At 40.7% G+C, this 14,937-nt stretch overlaps 1 protein-coding gene across 2 annotated transcripts; it reads left to right on the forward strand.

Moving 5' to 3' along the window:
* The first annotated feature begins 1,486 nt into the window (after nt 1-1,486).
* On the forward strand, nt 1,487-14,916 carry csdc2b (cold shock domain containing C2, RNA binding b). Of its 2 annotated transcripts, none has more exons than XM_007229815.4 (4): nt 1,487-1,641; nt 10,560-10,813; nt 11,639-11,761; nt 13,068-14,916. In XM_007229815.4, the coding sequence occupies exons 2-4, from the start codon at nt 10,647-10,649 to the stop codon at nt 13,228-13,230; spliced, it is 453 nt and encodes a 150-aa protein (XP_007229877.1). In that variant the 5' UTR covers nt 1,487-1,641; nt 10,560-10,646; the 3' UTR covers nt 13,231-14,916. The 2 variants fall into 2 exon arrangements, with proteins under 2 accessions (XP_007229877.1, XP_022538603.1); XM_022682882.2 differs by having other exon boundaries at nt 1,492-1,641; nt 10,568-10,813.
* Nucleotides 14,917-14,937: the final 21 nt, after the last annotated feature.

Below are 14,937 nucleotides of genomic sequence, written 5' to 3' on the forward strand. Positions count from 1 at the left end.
GTGGTAAGTTGTGGTGCAGAGGGAGTGGTACTGAGGTAGTAGTGGTGCAGAGCTGTGCTGAGCAGAGTTGCTAAGGTAGCAGTGCTAAGTTGTGGTGCAAAGAGAGTGGTACTGAGGTAGCAGTGGTAAGTTGTGGTGCAGAGAGAGTGGTACTGAGGTAGCAGTGGTAAGTTGTGGCACAGAGGGAGTGGTACTGAGGTAGCAGTGGTAAGTTGTGGCACAGAGGGAGTGGTACTGAAGTAGCAGTGGTAAGTTGTGGCTTAGAGGGAGTGGTACTGAGGTAGCAGTGGTAAGTTGTGGCGCAGAGAGAGTGGTACTGAGGTAGCAGTGGTAAGTTGTAGCACAGAGGGAGTGGTACTGAAGTAGCAGTGGTAAGTTGTGGCTTAGAGGGAGTGGTACTGAGGTAGCAGTGGTAAGTTGTGGCGTAGAGGGAGTGGTACTGAGGTAGCAGTGGTAAGTTGTGGCACAGAGGGAGTGGTACTGAAGTAGCAGTGGTAAGTTGTGGCTTAGAGGGAGTGGTACTGAGGTAGCAGTGGTAAGTTGTGGCGTAGAGGGAGTGGTACTGAGGTAGCAGTGGTAAGTTGTGGCACAGAGGGAGTGGTACTGAAGTAGCAGTGGTAAGTTGTGGCGCAGAGGGAGTGGTACTGAGGTAGCAGTGGTAAGTTGTGGCGCAGAGAGAGTGGTACTGAGGTAGCAGTGGTAAGTTGTGGCGCAGAGAGAGTGGTACTGAGGTAGCAGTGGTAAGTTGTGGCGCAGAGGGAGTGGTACTGAGGTAGCAGTGGTAAGTTGTGGCGCAGAGAGAGTGGTACTGAGGTAGCAGTGGTAAGTTGTGGCGCAGAGGGAGTGGTACTGAGGTAGCAGTGGTAAGTTGTGGCGTAGAGGGAGTGGTACTGAGGTAGCAGTGGTAAGTTGTGGCGCAGAGAGAGTGGTACTGAGGTAGCAGTGGTAAGTTGTGGCGCAGAGGGAGTGGTACTGAGGTAGCAGTGGTAAGTTGTGGCGCAGAGGGAGTGGTACTGAGGTAGAAGTAAGTTGTAGCGCAGAGGGAGTGGTACTGAGGTAGCAGTGGTAAGTTGTGGTACTAAGGTAGCAGTGCTGAGTTGCGGTGATGTCAGGTAGCAGTGGTGCTGAGGTAGCAGTGCTGAGTTGTGGTGCTAAGGGAGCAGTGCTGGCTCATGGTGCTGAGGAACGGTGATGGGTAATGTGCGTTGAAAAAAATCAGTGTCTTAGAAAATTTGAATATTACATAAGACCAACTGCTACTTTTAGCAGTGAGGGCAGTGTGTCAAGTACTGCTGTAAAATAAAATCTGAATCTCCTTAAAAATTGTCAGCAGAGGGTAGCATGAACTGTGTCTTTCCACTCTTCCTCCAGACTTCAAATGTAAAATTTACATGAGCCATGTCATCTGCTGGTGTCGCATCATCCCAGCCTGTGTCCATCATTACCAGCCAGGGCAGATAAACATACCAGGGGTCACACACACACTTACATTTCTCTCTCTCACACACATACACCCCCTCGCGCGCGCACACACACACACAGAGCTCGGTGTTCCGCACGCGTGCTGTTGCGGAGGGTGGATGCGGATTTCGGGGATATTAATGATTAATTATCGATCTCTGGGCTGTAATGCAGTAAACGGTGAGTTGTGTGTTTTTGCTTTAAGTGAATCACTCTGCATTAAATAAACTGCTTTTACTGTTGGAATGATACGTTCCACCTTAAACAGTGCTGCATTTATGTTCTGTTGCCTGTAACTGCAGCGCTATTTAAGGTGGAACGGTCAGAAGTCAAGTTCATCCTCGAACCGTGGATCAGCTGTAAAGAGTGATATGAAGGAATGGGATCATATTTCTGTGCTAATCCCTCCTGTGTTGATCTGTGTTCATGATGTTTGTGTTGATTAGCTTTAGCCTGTGCTCTTTCTCTCACTGCAGAAGCTTCTGGAACAGCAGCGCTGTCTCACTTTCAGTTACTCCTCTCTATATTCAGCTATTATACTAAACACCTTTAATTTCTCCCTTTATTTATCTAATTAGCTCTGTTAATTCCATGACCTTACTGCGGAAGACTGCATTTGCTCATTTAGCATATATTTATCAAAAAACTCTGAGAGACAGATAGCTAACTAACACGTTTTTGATTATACTTTTTATTTTTTATTTTTTTTAGTCTGAATCATTGAGCAAAAACGTTTTAATGCGATAAATAATTAAATTCATAAATTAGGTAAAGATTAGTTTGATTTTAATGAAAGTTGTAAAACATTTGCCATTTTCTCCTTTTTAAAATGCATTAGCTGGATGTCATAAAAAGTTTTTAAAAATGCTAGTGCAAATAAGAAAGGTAAAAAATAACTTCAAAATATTGTAGATTTAATAAGCAAACAAATAAACAAATAATAAATGATGGTCAAATATAAATTAATAGTTAAATACATAAATAAATAAATAAATAAATAATAGTAATAGTCATGTTTTCAGCTTCTTTTAGATAGCAAAACGCAACTTTTATTTTGAAAATCACAGGCTTGCTGACCGGATGTTGTGTTATTTTTGGTCTGATGATGCAGAAAGCTCCCCACGATTTGCTCTGACGTCACTAACTCTGTGCGTCACGACCCTCTACAGAATTAAAGGGCAGATCTGGAGGAATGCAGACAGAATCAAAGTCCCTCAGTTCCGCTGTGCTCCTTAGTGCCACTCTGCTCTTTTTGTGTCGTCCTGTCCGGATACAATGGGCTCTTTTGTGGGCGCTCAGCTCACGCCATGGGCACGAGGCAGTGTGCATGTACACAAACTGCAGCACAGCTTTATGTGTGATATAGACCGGATATAGTCCAGTCAGAAGCTCATCTCATCAGCTGGTTGGAGACTGACCAACAGGGATGCACTTATCCATGCCAGATTTCAAGTATCTGTGTACACAATGTACAGATACCAATACAACTCTGACTCTAAAATTTATTTTGTTATATTATTGAAATTAAGCAAATATTTTTTAATATTCTGTCTATTGCCAAGAATATCATCAAAAAAATACCCTAAAATATTGTTCTATCATTTTGAGGCCAAATTGTCCACCTCTGTATTTTCAAATGGTTTGTGGACACCCCTTCTAAGTGTCAAGTCCTTGTCCTGTCCCGTGTCAGCCTCTATGTGAAATCCATGTGAGTAGGACAACAAACAGAGGGAAACACATTAAGGCTGACATAAATTACCTGGGTTTTGTCCGCCTTGTGTCCTCCCTCCCAGTCCTGACACAAACACAGGTTTCTAGCTTTCTCTAGCAAAAGCAGGATAGACTCTTTTTAATGCTTTCTATTTAAGAGTGAATGAGCATGTGTCTCAGTACATTTGTCCATGCGAAATAGACTGTCAGAGTGTCCCAATTCAGGGGCTGCATCCTTCCAAGGACGCGGTCTACGAAGGTGTATCCTTCGAAGGATAGGTAGGCTGCGATAGCAGTACTGAAATCGGACAGTCTACCCTACGGAGTATTTGCTGTTTCCTGTTTGAGATTTTACCCGCCACAACCAAAATCAGAGCTGAGAAATGAGCCAGAGATTTAATTAAGTCCAGGTTAATTAACTGTGCAGTTACTTAAATATTTTAAATGTGAACGGGTGGAACTGAACATAAACAAATAAAAGGGCATTTGAAATGAAGTTGGAAAAAAGATTAGAAAATTAGAATAAAGTATTATTTAGTTTTTTTATATATATATATATATATATATATATATATATATATATATATATATATATATATATATAGTATACTTATAAATAAACTAAATAATACATTAATACATACACACACCCATATATATTGGTCATGGTGGTAAATCTCACTGAAATGCATGGAATTTAGCTTGTGACAGTGGCTTTGGTGTGACTGAATGTCTGTAGACGGTCTATCTATAATCACATTTGAAAGGTTTCTAAAGAATGTGTAACTGAAGTAAACACAGTCTTTATTCTGGAAGTCTCAAGCTTGTATCTGATCAGTTTTGTTTACTTCAGAGCTCCAGTTGGTCTGAGGGGAGTGTGAGGTGATGAAGGCCTGCTCTTAGCTGCAGGCTCATTGTACTATAATGGTATTTTCTCCCTGTAAAGTAGAACTGCAGCAGTTAGCATGATGGACAGTAATGGTTAACATGTAACAGCACCACGCAACACACATTGCTGGGGACAGAAACACAGTAAGGGGAAGATGTTAAGGGTCAACAAAAGAAACACATCACAGTGCTCTCAGAGGCAAGCGCTGGATCCCCAGCTTTGATAGATTAGAGGGAGAGATGAGGGGGGAAAAGCACAATCTACTGTATCCACCCAAAAAGAAAGAGCATGATCTATTGTACTCTCTCTGACTCTGGCTGCTGATGGAGAAGCATCATGACCTACTGTACTCTCTTGAACTGCGGCCTCTGACTGGCTGTTCTCACTAGTAAACACAATAGGCAATACGTAGGTCAGCACAAATTAATGAGGTTATGCACTTATATATTTATTGCCGAAATATTGGAAGAGGCCTAAAATAAACTGATACCAAAAAGTGAGTAGACTTGAGTAGAGTATAGTAGTAGTGTAGGTTTTATTCAGTGTTAACACGGCATAAGCTTCTATTGTTTTATTACCTGTATTATTTTCGTGCCTGTCTCGACTGATCCAGTAGAATTGTGTTAAGTGTGAGAAGAGTGTATTTACATTTTTTGCAACGTGCGCATCATCTCTGCCCAAGTGCTGAATGAATGGCGCTCATTGTTGGAAGAGGAGCAGCATTGTGGCTGCAGGACCTGAACTCACCCGATTCAGCTCAGCCCAGTTCTGGAACGCAGTGTTCTGATTTGTTAGTTCAGTAGTTTTCCTGCTCTGACACGCTTCATTCCTTAGCTGTTTACAGACACAGGTTAGGACAGGTGTGCTAAATCAGGAAAACACACCAGTGAATCATAATGAGTATCAAAACAACCTGTGGGAATAACCAGTCCTCTGCTAAACTGAACTCTGGAAAAATGGAAAATTAACACAGGGCACTGCAGCTAGTTTAGTGTGTTCCTGGTTCCGTTCATGTGAACCTGGAAGTTAATATTTTAGTTTTTCACAAACTAAATGATAAATGGATTAATAGACATGACCCAAAAGTAGTTAGAATTGGAATTATATTGAACATCTCTGTAGGAGAAAGAAAAACAAAGGCCTTTTAACTTGGTTTCAATTTAATCCTTAATTTTCACTTACTGACGTTTTATATGCACACTGACAAACAAACAAACAGATTACAAGTGAAGAGATTTACCTCTAGTAGCAATTAAGACCTGTGTGTGGACATGTGTCATACCTAGGGCTGGGCGATATGGAAAAAAATCTTATTACGATATAGTTTTTCATATCAGCCGATATCGATATGTATCACGATATAAATCAAATCACTTTCTGTTACACTTAAAGGTTTCTTTTTTACTCAGAAGTGACAGAATAAGGGAGTTATGGACAAAATCACTAGCAGGCTCAGAGCCTTGTGGACAGACACTAGGATGTTAACATCTTGCCAGGTGGGTACAGCTTTTAAATTAATTTTAAAAAGGGGACAAATATATAAACTAAAAAATATGTAAGACCCTTTACATTATATGTCTGTTTAATTTAAATTGCAATAGCACTTTATTTTTTTTTAATAAAATTATATTTAATCAAAAGATCATTCCCCTCCCTGAATGCAGGCAACTACATAAAGCAAAATACAAGAGTATATCACAGTGTTCATTTTGACAGGTGATTTTGATACAGTCTTAGTCTTTTCACTAAAATGTATAATAGTTTTAGTTACATTTTAGTCTATCGGATATTATTAGTTTTAGTCACATTTCAGTCTAGTTTAATTTTGGTCATATAAAAAGTATGTATTACATATGTTTTACTGTTTTTCTATTTTCTATTTGTTGTAATTTTAGATTATTTACTGCTTATGTTTTTTTTTTAATAAGAGCCTTTAGGTTTTTTTACATTTAAATTAAGCTAACATTTAAATATTTTAAAGTAAGTGACCTGTAATGGAGGTGGGAGGAATAAAGTCAAGTTTCTGAAATGATCCACTTCTACTGCAGTACAGATTTATACTAACATTACTGGCTTTCAGTAGACTAGACTTACATTACTTAAGTGTATTTAAAACTCCAGTTCAGTAACAGCAATGTTTAGCTCAGTTCAAATACAGCTAGACAGATTATATAATCTTCTGTATTTAGTAAAATATCCAGCATAACAGACTCTCTATCTGTTAAAAACTAAAAACACAGACAGAGGAGAATTCTGCCCTCAGGGTTTTCCAACAGAAACAGTGAGAGTTAGGAAAAAAGATGGAAAGTGCTTCCTTTCTGTGTGTTTATATACTAACCCCTCACTCGTGCTGAAGTTAACCTTAATTTACACGAAACGTGGATTAACACGGCTAACGTGCGTTACCTATTAGTTTATTAGAATGTAAAAAGCAGTGAAAGCATCTTAGCTAATGATGACAGATTGCACAGATCCCTTTTACACCGTAAACATCGCTAACTTTAAACTGGAGACAAGCTAATCTAACTAGCAGCAAACAGAGCAGCGTTACCTGCCTTCAGAAATCTGAACAAGCTCACCTCTCTAAATATCTTGGAGACGCATGCCTCATATTTAAGAGGTGAGTTTTCCAGTGTAGCGCCGCTGAATAGTATAAATGAAGTTTATCCAGTAAATGGGAGAGAAGGAGCCGCTATGTGAGGAGTTCAGAGTGGAGGGGCTCGGGGGGTGGGGCGGAGGGGGATGGTGGAGAGGGAGGGGAGGGGTTGTACTGGGCTGAGCAGCAGTTCAGCGTGCTGCCTGATCTCGTGCTGCGCCTGTTCACAACGCTACTTAAACGGGAAATAGAAAATTTAGTTTATCGAATTTCTCGCCCCGACTTATCGCGATATATACACTGCTCAAAAAAATAAAGGGAACACTCAAATAACACATCCTAGATCTGAATGAATGAAATATTCTCATTGAATACTTTGTTCTGTACAAAGTTGAAGGTGCTGACAACAAAATCACACAAAAATCATCAATGGAAATCAAATTTATTAACCAATGGAGGCCTGGATTTGGAGCCACACACAAAATTAAAGTGAAAAAACACACTACAGGCTGATCCAACTTTAATGTAATGTCCTTAAAACAAGTCAAAATGAGGCTCAGTATTGTGTGTGGCCTACACGTGCCTGTATGACCTCCCTACAACGCCTGGGCATGCTCCTGATGAGGTGGCGGATGGTCTCCTGAGGGATCTCCTCCCAGACCTGGACTAAAGCATCCGCCAACTCCTGGACAGTCTGTGGTGCAACATGACGTTGGTGGATGGAGCGAGACATGATGTCCCAGATGTGCTCAATCGGATTCAGGTCTGGGGAACGGGCGGGCCAGTCCATAGCTTCAATGCCTTCATCTTGCAGGAACTGCTGACACACTCCAGCCACATGAGGTCTAGCATTGTCCTGCATTAGGAGGAACCCAGGGCCAACCACACCAGCATATGGTCTCACAAGGGGTCTGAGGATCTCATCTCGGTGCCTAATGGCAGTCAGGCTACCTCTGGTGAGCACATGGAGGACTGTGCGGCCCTCCAAAGAAATGCCACCCCACACCATTACTGACCCACTGCCAAACCGGTCATGCTGAAGGATGTTGCAGGCAGCAGACCGCTCTCCACGGCGTCTCCAGACTCTGTCACGTCTGTCATGTGCTCAGTGTGAACCTGCTTTCATCTGTGAAGAGCACAAGGCGCCAGTGGCGAATTTGCCAATCCTGGTGTTCTCTGGCAAATGCCAAGCGTCCTGCACGGTGTTGGGCTGTGAGCACAACCCCCATCTGTGGACGTCGGGCCCTCATACCATCCTCATGGAGTCGGTTTCTAACCGTTTGTGCAGACACATGCACATTTGTGGCCTGCTGGAGGTCATTTTGCAGGGCTCTGGCAGTGCTCCTCCTGTTCCTTCTTGCACAAAGGCGGAGGTAGCGGTCCTGCTGCTGGGTTGTTGCCCTCCTACGGCCTCCTCCACGTCTCCTGGTGTACTGGCCTGTCCCCTGGTAGCGCCTCCAGCCTCTGGACACTACGCTGACAGACACAGCAAACCTTCTTGCCACAGCTCGCATTGATGTGCCATCCTGGATGAGCTGCACTACCTGAGCCACTTGTGTGGGTTGTAGAGTCCGTCTCCTGCTACCACGAGTGTGAAAGCACCACCAACATTCAAAACTGACCAAAACATCAGCCAGACAGCATAGGTTCTGAGAAGTGGTCTGTGGTCCCCACCTGCAGAACCACTCCTTTATTGAGTGTGTCTTTCTAATTGCCAATAATTTCCACCTGTTGTCTATTCCATCTGCACAACAGCAGGTGAAATTGATTGTCAATCAGTGTTGCTTCCTAAGTGGACAGTTTAATTTCACAGAAGTTTGATTTACTTGGAGTTATATTGTGTTATTTGAGTGTTCCCTTTATTTTTTTGAGCAGTGTAGTTTCCTCGATAACTATCGATATCGTTTTATCGCCCAGCACTAGTCATACCTTATCGTAACTTACAGATTATGTAAACTGTTGATCAGAGTGAACAGGTTAGTTTTTGTTGCCATTATGATTTAGCAAAATAAATGGCTTCACTCAACCCCTAACCATAAATAACAGAAAGGTCTCTTTATATTTATTGATATTCTCTTAAAATCACAAATTATGTCAGGGTTAAGTTATCAGCACAGCTATATAGTGAGCAGTGTTGGGAGTAACGGCGTTAAAACTAACGGCGTTACTAACGCCGTTACTTTTTTCAGTAACGAGTAATCTAACTAATTACTATGACTGTAACTATAACGCCGTTACCATTTCCGACACCCCGTTACTGCACGTTACTTTAGCAGCTCTATGAACTTTTTTTTTTATTTCGCTTTGCCCTGGTTAACCCCTCCTCTGTCCGGTGAACTTGAGCTTCTGGCCGCTGTGCCTGTGGTTTGGCGTGGTGAAGTGAGGCACAATTGTGACGATTTGCTGCTCTAATCAATTCAGTGATCGCCGTGGACAGGCCAAGTTCCGAATTAAGGACGTTAAGCTCTTTTTAGCTGCTCCGGTTTTTGTGGTGCTGCTGCTTTCTATTTTAGAGCTTAGATTCTCTGCCCGAATCCCACCTGACCTGAGGACCGACCCGAAATCAGGCTCCTATTTTTATTTTATATAAAGCTCTGGTGTGATAATCACAATGTTGCTAAGTAACCAATTATTATTGTTCACTAAAGCGAACGAAATAGCGAAAATTGAAAGTGAAAAACATTTGTGTTAACTGAATCTAATAAAAACGGTAATTAAAAGGAAAAACATAACTATCTCGAACTGTATTTTGTGTTTATAAAACTAACTAAAACGAACTGAAATTACTGATAGAATACCCTCATTTTTGTGTTTAATTTATTTATAAGCGCTGTTGTACAGCGGAGTTGTACAGCGGGAGTTGTTGTGCCGAGCGCGCGGCACTCGTGGTCCGTTAGTTCTTGTGTAAAGCGCTCGCGCTAGCAAGCCCACCCTAAAATGAACAGAAAAAATAAAAACAAAATAAAATTAAACTATAATAAAAATGAAAACTGTAATCACGTAGCTCTGGGCGCACGTGAACGCCTCCGCGTTTGACTTGCAGCATTGTGTGTAGCTGTTCTTAAAAATCATTTAAATTAAATAATAGTTCTATGCTTCTATGTTACAGTGTTAATTAACATAATTCTGATTATATTTCGCTCATTCAATCAGCCCGAAAACAGACAGTTTATGGGGCGGATCGGGTCAGGCTCATAATGACAGTTTATGGTTCGGGCTTGGGCAGAATGTGCACGGGCTCCGGCTGGGTCGGATTTTTTGGGCATGATCTAAGCTCTATTCTCTTTTGGTGAAGCTGTTATATTAATACCATTTTAACGGGCATTAAATTGTTGTTTTTGTCCATTATTTTGTTTTATATATACATATTTCTTTTGAGTGTGGCTTGGTTTGTTAAATTTCATCCCCAGACGCGTTTTTCCGCTTTTTTCAGTATTACAAGTTTTAGTAATTTTCTTTGGTTGTGTGGAGAATTTCGTTTTATTTTTTTGAAATTCGTTAGATTATATTTTTGTCAACATTTTGGGTTTATTTTCGTTTGTTATTTTTTGTTATTTTTCTAATAATAATAGTAAATGCATAATTGATTTCCTTTTTTTGACGGGCGAATAATAAAAAGTAACTCGATAGTTACTTTTACTGGTAACTAATTACTTTTATAGTGGAGTAACTCCCTTAGTAACTCAGTTACTTTTTTGGAGAAGTAACGAGTAACTATAACTAATTACTTTTTCAAAGTAATGTGCCCAACACTGATAGTGAGAGATGTGATTTGGCACAGATCATGGAGAACATAGTTCTATTAAACTGAAGGTTGATTGCAAACTTTAAGTCTCCTGTTGTACGGTACAGAGTTTCACAATACAGGAATGGGGTGTGTCTGTGTTTCTGTTTCTACTGCAGAAGATCAGAAGATCTGATTGGCTGATCCCAACAGATTTCCCAGCCTTGCTGATCCTCACTGGTTACAGCCCTAACACAGCTCCAGCCATGGCAGAACCGAACCTGTCGTCGCCGCCTGATCCCTCACTCAGCTCCCCGAGCTCCACCCCCCACCCGCTCACCTTCCCCTTCCTGAGGCAGGGCAGCCGAGTGTGGGAGAAAAGCGGAGAGCTGCCCAGCCCCCTGCCCACCAAGCGCACCCGCACCTACTCAGCGTAAGACCCTCTCACTCTCTCTCACTGTCTCTCTCTCTCACCCTCTCGCTCTCTCTTACCCTCTCGCTTTCTCTCACTGTCTCACTCTCTTACCCTCTCACACTCTCTAACCTTCTCTTAACCTCTCATTCTCATTTTCTCACTCTCATCCTTTCTCTCACCCTCTCACTCTCATTCTCTCACTCTTAACCTCTCTTTCTCACTCTGTCTCACCCTTTCACTCTCTCTCACTCTCCCTTTCACTCAATCTCACTCTTTCACCCTCTCTTTCCCTCTCACTCTCATTCTCTCACTCTCATACTCTCTCTTACCCTTTAACTCTCTTTTACTCTCTCTCACTTTGTAACACTCATACTCTCTCTCACCCTCTAACTCTCTTTCTCACCCCCTCTCTCACCCTCTCGTTCTCACCTTTCTCTCTTTCTCTCTATTACATAAAATGTTCTGAACAGTTAAAAAGAACTAGAATCTCTCTCACCCTCACACTCTCTTACCCTCTCATTCTCTCACTCTCTCTCTACTATTCAACTATTCAGCATGTCTGCAGCTGCAGATCAACCATGTTTTATTACACATTACAGTATCACTGCTGTTGCAAAAATACAGCCAATCTATTTACACACGGCTGGATTGGTCCTGATTCACTGGGCTAGATTAGAACATCTGGGGCCAGAGGTCATGTTATTGCTGCATGTTATTGAGTGATATTTCTGTAATTCTGTAATTATTAGTGTGAGCGTTATTTCTGTAGTTTCACAGTGAGTGTTATTTCTGTAATTACTGTGATTATCAGTGTTTCTGAAGCTCCACTCCCTCTGTGTGCAGCACTGTGCGGGCTACCTCAGGTCCCGTGTTTAAGGGCATGTGTAAAAACTTCTCGAGGTCACAGGGACACGGCTACATCACACCGGCCAATGGGGCAGAGGACATCTTCGTCCACATCTCAGAGTGAGATACTTTTCCCTACGTCTCACTATGCACTGTTTATGCATTGTTTATACACCGCATATAGCCAATTTATATGCTGGTTATACAATTTATACTGTGTTTATACGCCGTTTATACACTGTTTGTACACTGCTAATACACAATATTTATACAGTGTATATGACTGTTCTGCAGTGTGATTGACTGTTCTGCAGGGTGTGCATCAGCCTTTTCTGCATTCCTGGCTCTGGAAGTGCTGACAGGATTTGGACATAATGGATTAGAATAGCTTATAAGTGCAACAATCTTTATATACAGTGTAATAAAAACACACATAGATAAATTAGCTATATAATGTTCACTGCTTAGAACACCAGTGTTAGCAGGGGGGAAAAAATGCAGTTTTTACATAACTTCCTGTGCGCTGCATTTTACTGTCCCCTGAATTTTTTGAGTGTAGAAAATTCCTCTTTTAAAAAGTATTTTTAGAGTGTACAGCATGCCTCAAAGGGTTAAACATTGCTAGTTTTAAGTATGAATAAGCTTTATACATACAAACGTACCGGTACATTTTAGGGCTGGTTTCATCATTGATTTCCCAATCTGATTTGATTTCCGATATTCATTATTATTTTATGTAGTAATATTTTAGTAACGATTATAGATTTTGGGGTATGGGAGTGATGAGGGGAGAGAGTGCCACCTACTGTACCCACCCAGAAAGAAACACACTGTACCTGGTGATTCTAGAACAATAAAGCATTTTATTTAACAATGCCATTTATTCCAATTTACTTTTACTGTGGCTTACTAAAACAAAATACTGAAAATAAATGATTAAAGGGGAATACATGATTAATGATTCACAAAAAAGGTCTGGATTCATGACAATTTCGATACATTTCTGAGCTGACTGTATAATTGTTCTATATAAAACATTCAACTTCACTTACAAACACATAATAGAAGTGTAATATAGATCTGACTAAAAAAAATAAATGAAATAAATTAATCGCACAGGTCCAGTCATTAGTCAGTGATTTCAGTTTAATTTCAAACTTTAATTTCAGCCATCCATAAATTTCACCTTTATATATAGAGAGCCCTACTGATGAACAGATTTGCTATCTAGTTACCAAAATGATGAGACATCAGTAGCAATATTTTGGTAAATACCTAACAAGCTGAGATTAATCCAACATATAATCCAACACTCTGTTATAGCATGTTTTATTACAATGAATTGGTATTAATCACAGAATATTGTTAAAAAAATTCAGTTCATTAATTGTTTGCTATCAGTCTCTCTGTGCTATTTGTCCTGCAGTATCGAGGGGGAATATGTACCAGTAGAGGGCGACGAGGTGACGTACAAGGTTTGCCCCATCCCACCCAAGAACCTGAAGTTCCAGGCCGTGGAGGTGATCATCACCCACCTGAACCCTGGAACTAAACATGAGACCTGGTCAGGCCAGATCATCAGCTCCTAGACTCCAGACTCAGGGCCGGGGAGAGGGAGGGCTGGGCGTGGCCTAGAAGGGCTGGGCGTGGCCTGGTTGGTGTTTTTCATATAGGGAACACTGCAGGTGAGGAGGAGGCGATGAATGATGAATGTATTGAGTTACTTTGGGTTTCTGTTTTCTGTTTGTGTTAATGAGGTTAATAAGGTTTTCACGAGGTAAACAAGGTTTGAGGTTCTGGATTGATGTCAGAGAAGGGGGGAAATAAAGTTAATTTATGGTTCTGAGGTAATGCTGAGTGAACGGAAAGAGAGAGAGAAAAAAATAGATTATATATTTTAATTTCATAGATATATTTTTATTTATATTTATTTGTGGATTTTTTTTAGTTTATATTGTGTAAACGGGGAAAAATGGGTGTGGATGGGGTTCAGTGGTGGGAATGAGGGGAGGGTTTAGTCTAGCTTTACTGGGATTTAAGGTCCACAGACTAATATTGCACTTAAATCTTACACTCCAAAAAATGTATACTGCCAAACTGACTACAACTCACAGAATTCCAGTGGGTGTAATTCAGGGTAAACCTAGCAGCATTTTGTTTCCAATTAAAAATACAGAGCAAATTACTTACTTGCACTGAACTCTAAAGCTACTTCAGGTTTTACAGCATCCATACTGTTTTTATTGTGTTTACGATATTATGGCTATACATACTATACTCTTTATACTTAAACTGGTAGGGCACTTACTGCATGGTAATTGGTATCTGTACAATCTAGAGGGTGTGTGGCAAAACTGAAAACATAAATTGATGTGTTTAAGTTTATAAACACGTGTTTAAGCAAGTTTATAACACCACCTATTATGTTATGGCATATCAGGACAATGGAGCTTATGGGATTTGGGCGTATGATTTACTTATTTGCTAAGCAGCAGTTAGAGCGTAAGGCCATTCATCCATCTATCTTCTTACCATTTATTCCTGGTTAGGATGCTAGTGGGTCTCAAACCTATCTGGAATCGCCTATGTAGCCTGGCGAGGGTTTAGGTAGAGTGCCACAGCTACAAAAACTAATCCTAAGGTTACAGAAAACACTGCAATATGACTTTCATACCCATTTTTAATTTTAGATATTTAAATATTTTGGTATATTTTCAGTTGTCATTTTCAGTTGTTGCCAAATCATGCCAACTGAAGACACACACTTCCTTTGATGACACCATATCCACTACAAACCTGTGAAATTCCACCATAAAAGCACAGTTTCAAATACATTTACCTTTCTTTACTTTCCTGGACACACTGATGTCCCTGGCTTCACCTTTCTAGAGTGGTGTGACTGTCTAACTGCCTGCTTCTCTAAAAAAAGTCACTTCACCAACACCAACAGCCCTAATCAGCTGCCTGATGAGTTAGGAGAACTTTACTAATCTGAGTCAAGTTAACTCACTCTGTATTCTCTGTAATATGTAAATGTATGATTTTGAGTTGATCGGACTTTACGTGTGTAACAGGATTGATCAAGTAATTATCTATGCATCTTTTTTATACTTCAGTTTATTTTGTTGGGTGTTTGATTATGTTTAGGTACAAATAAGTTTTTATTTTTCTTGTGTTGTTTCTGAGCACTTTTTCTGGTCAGACCACTTTGGCTGGTGTAAACGTCATTTTCTTGTGAACTTTGACAATAATAATAATAAAAACTCTTCACTAGCCACCTGTCTGTCACATGACTT

This window comes from Astyanax mexicanus, chromosome 3, assembly GCF_023375975.1.
Source record: "Astyanax mexicanus isolate ESR-SI-001 chromosome 3, AstMex3_surface, whole genome shotgun sequence".
Lineage (NCBI taxonomy): Eukaryota > Metazoa > Chordata > Actinopteri > Characiformes > Acestrorhamphidae > Astyanax > Astyanax mexicanus.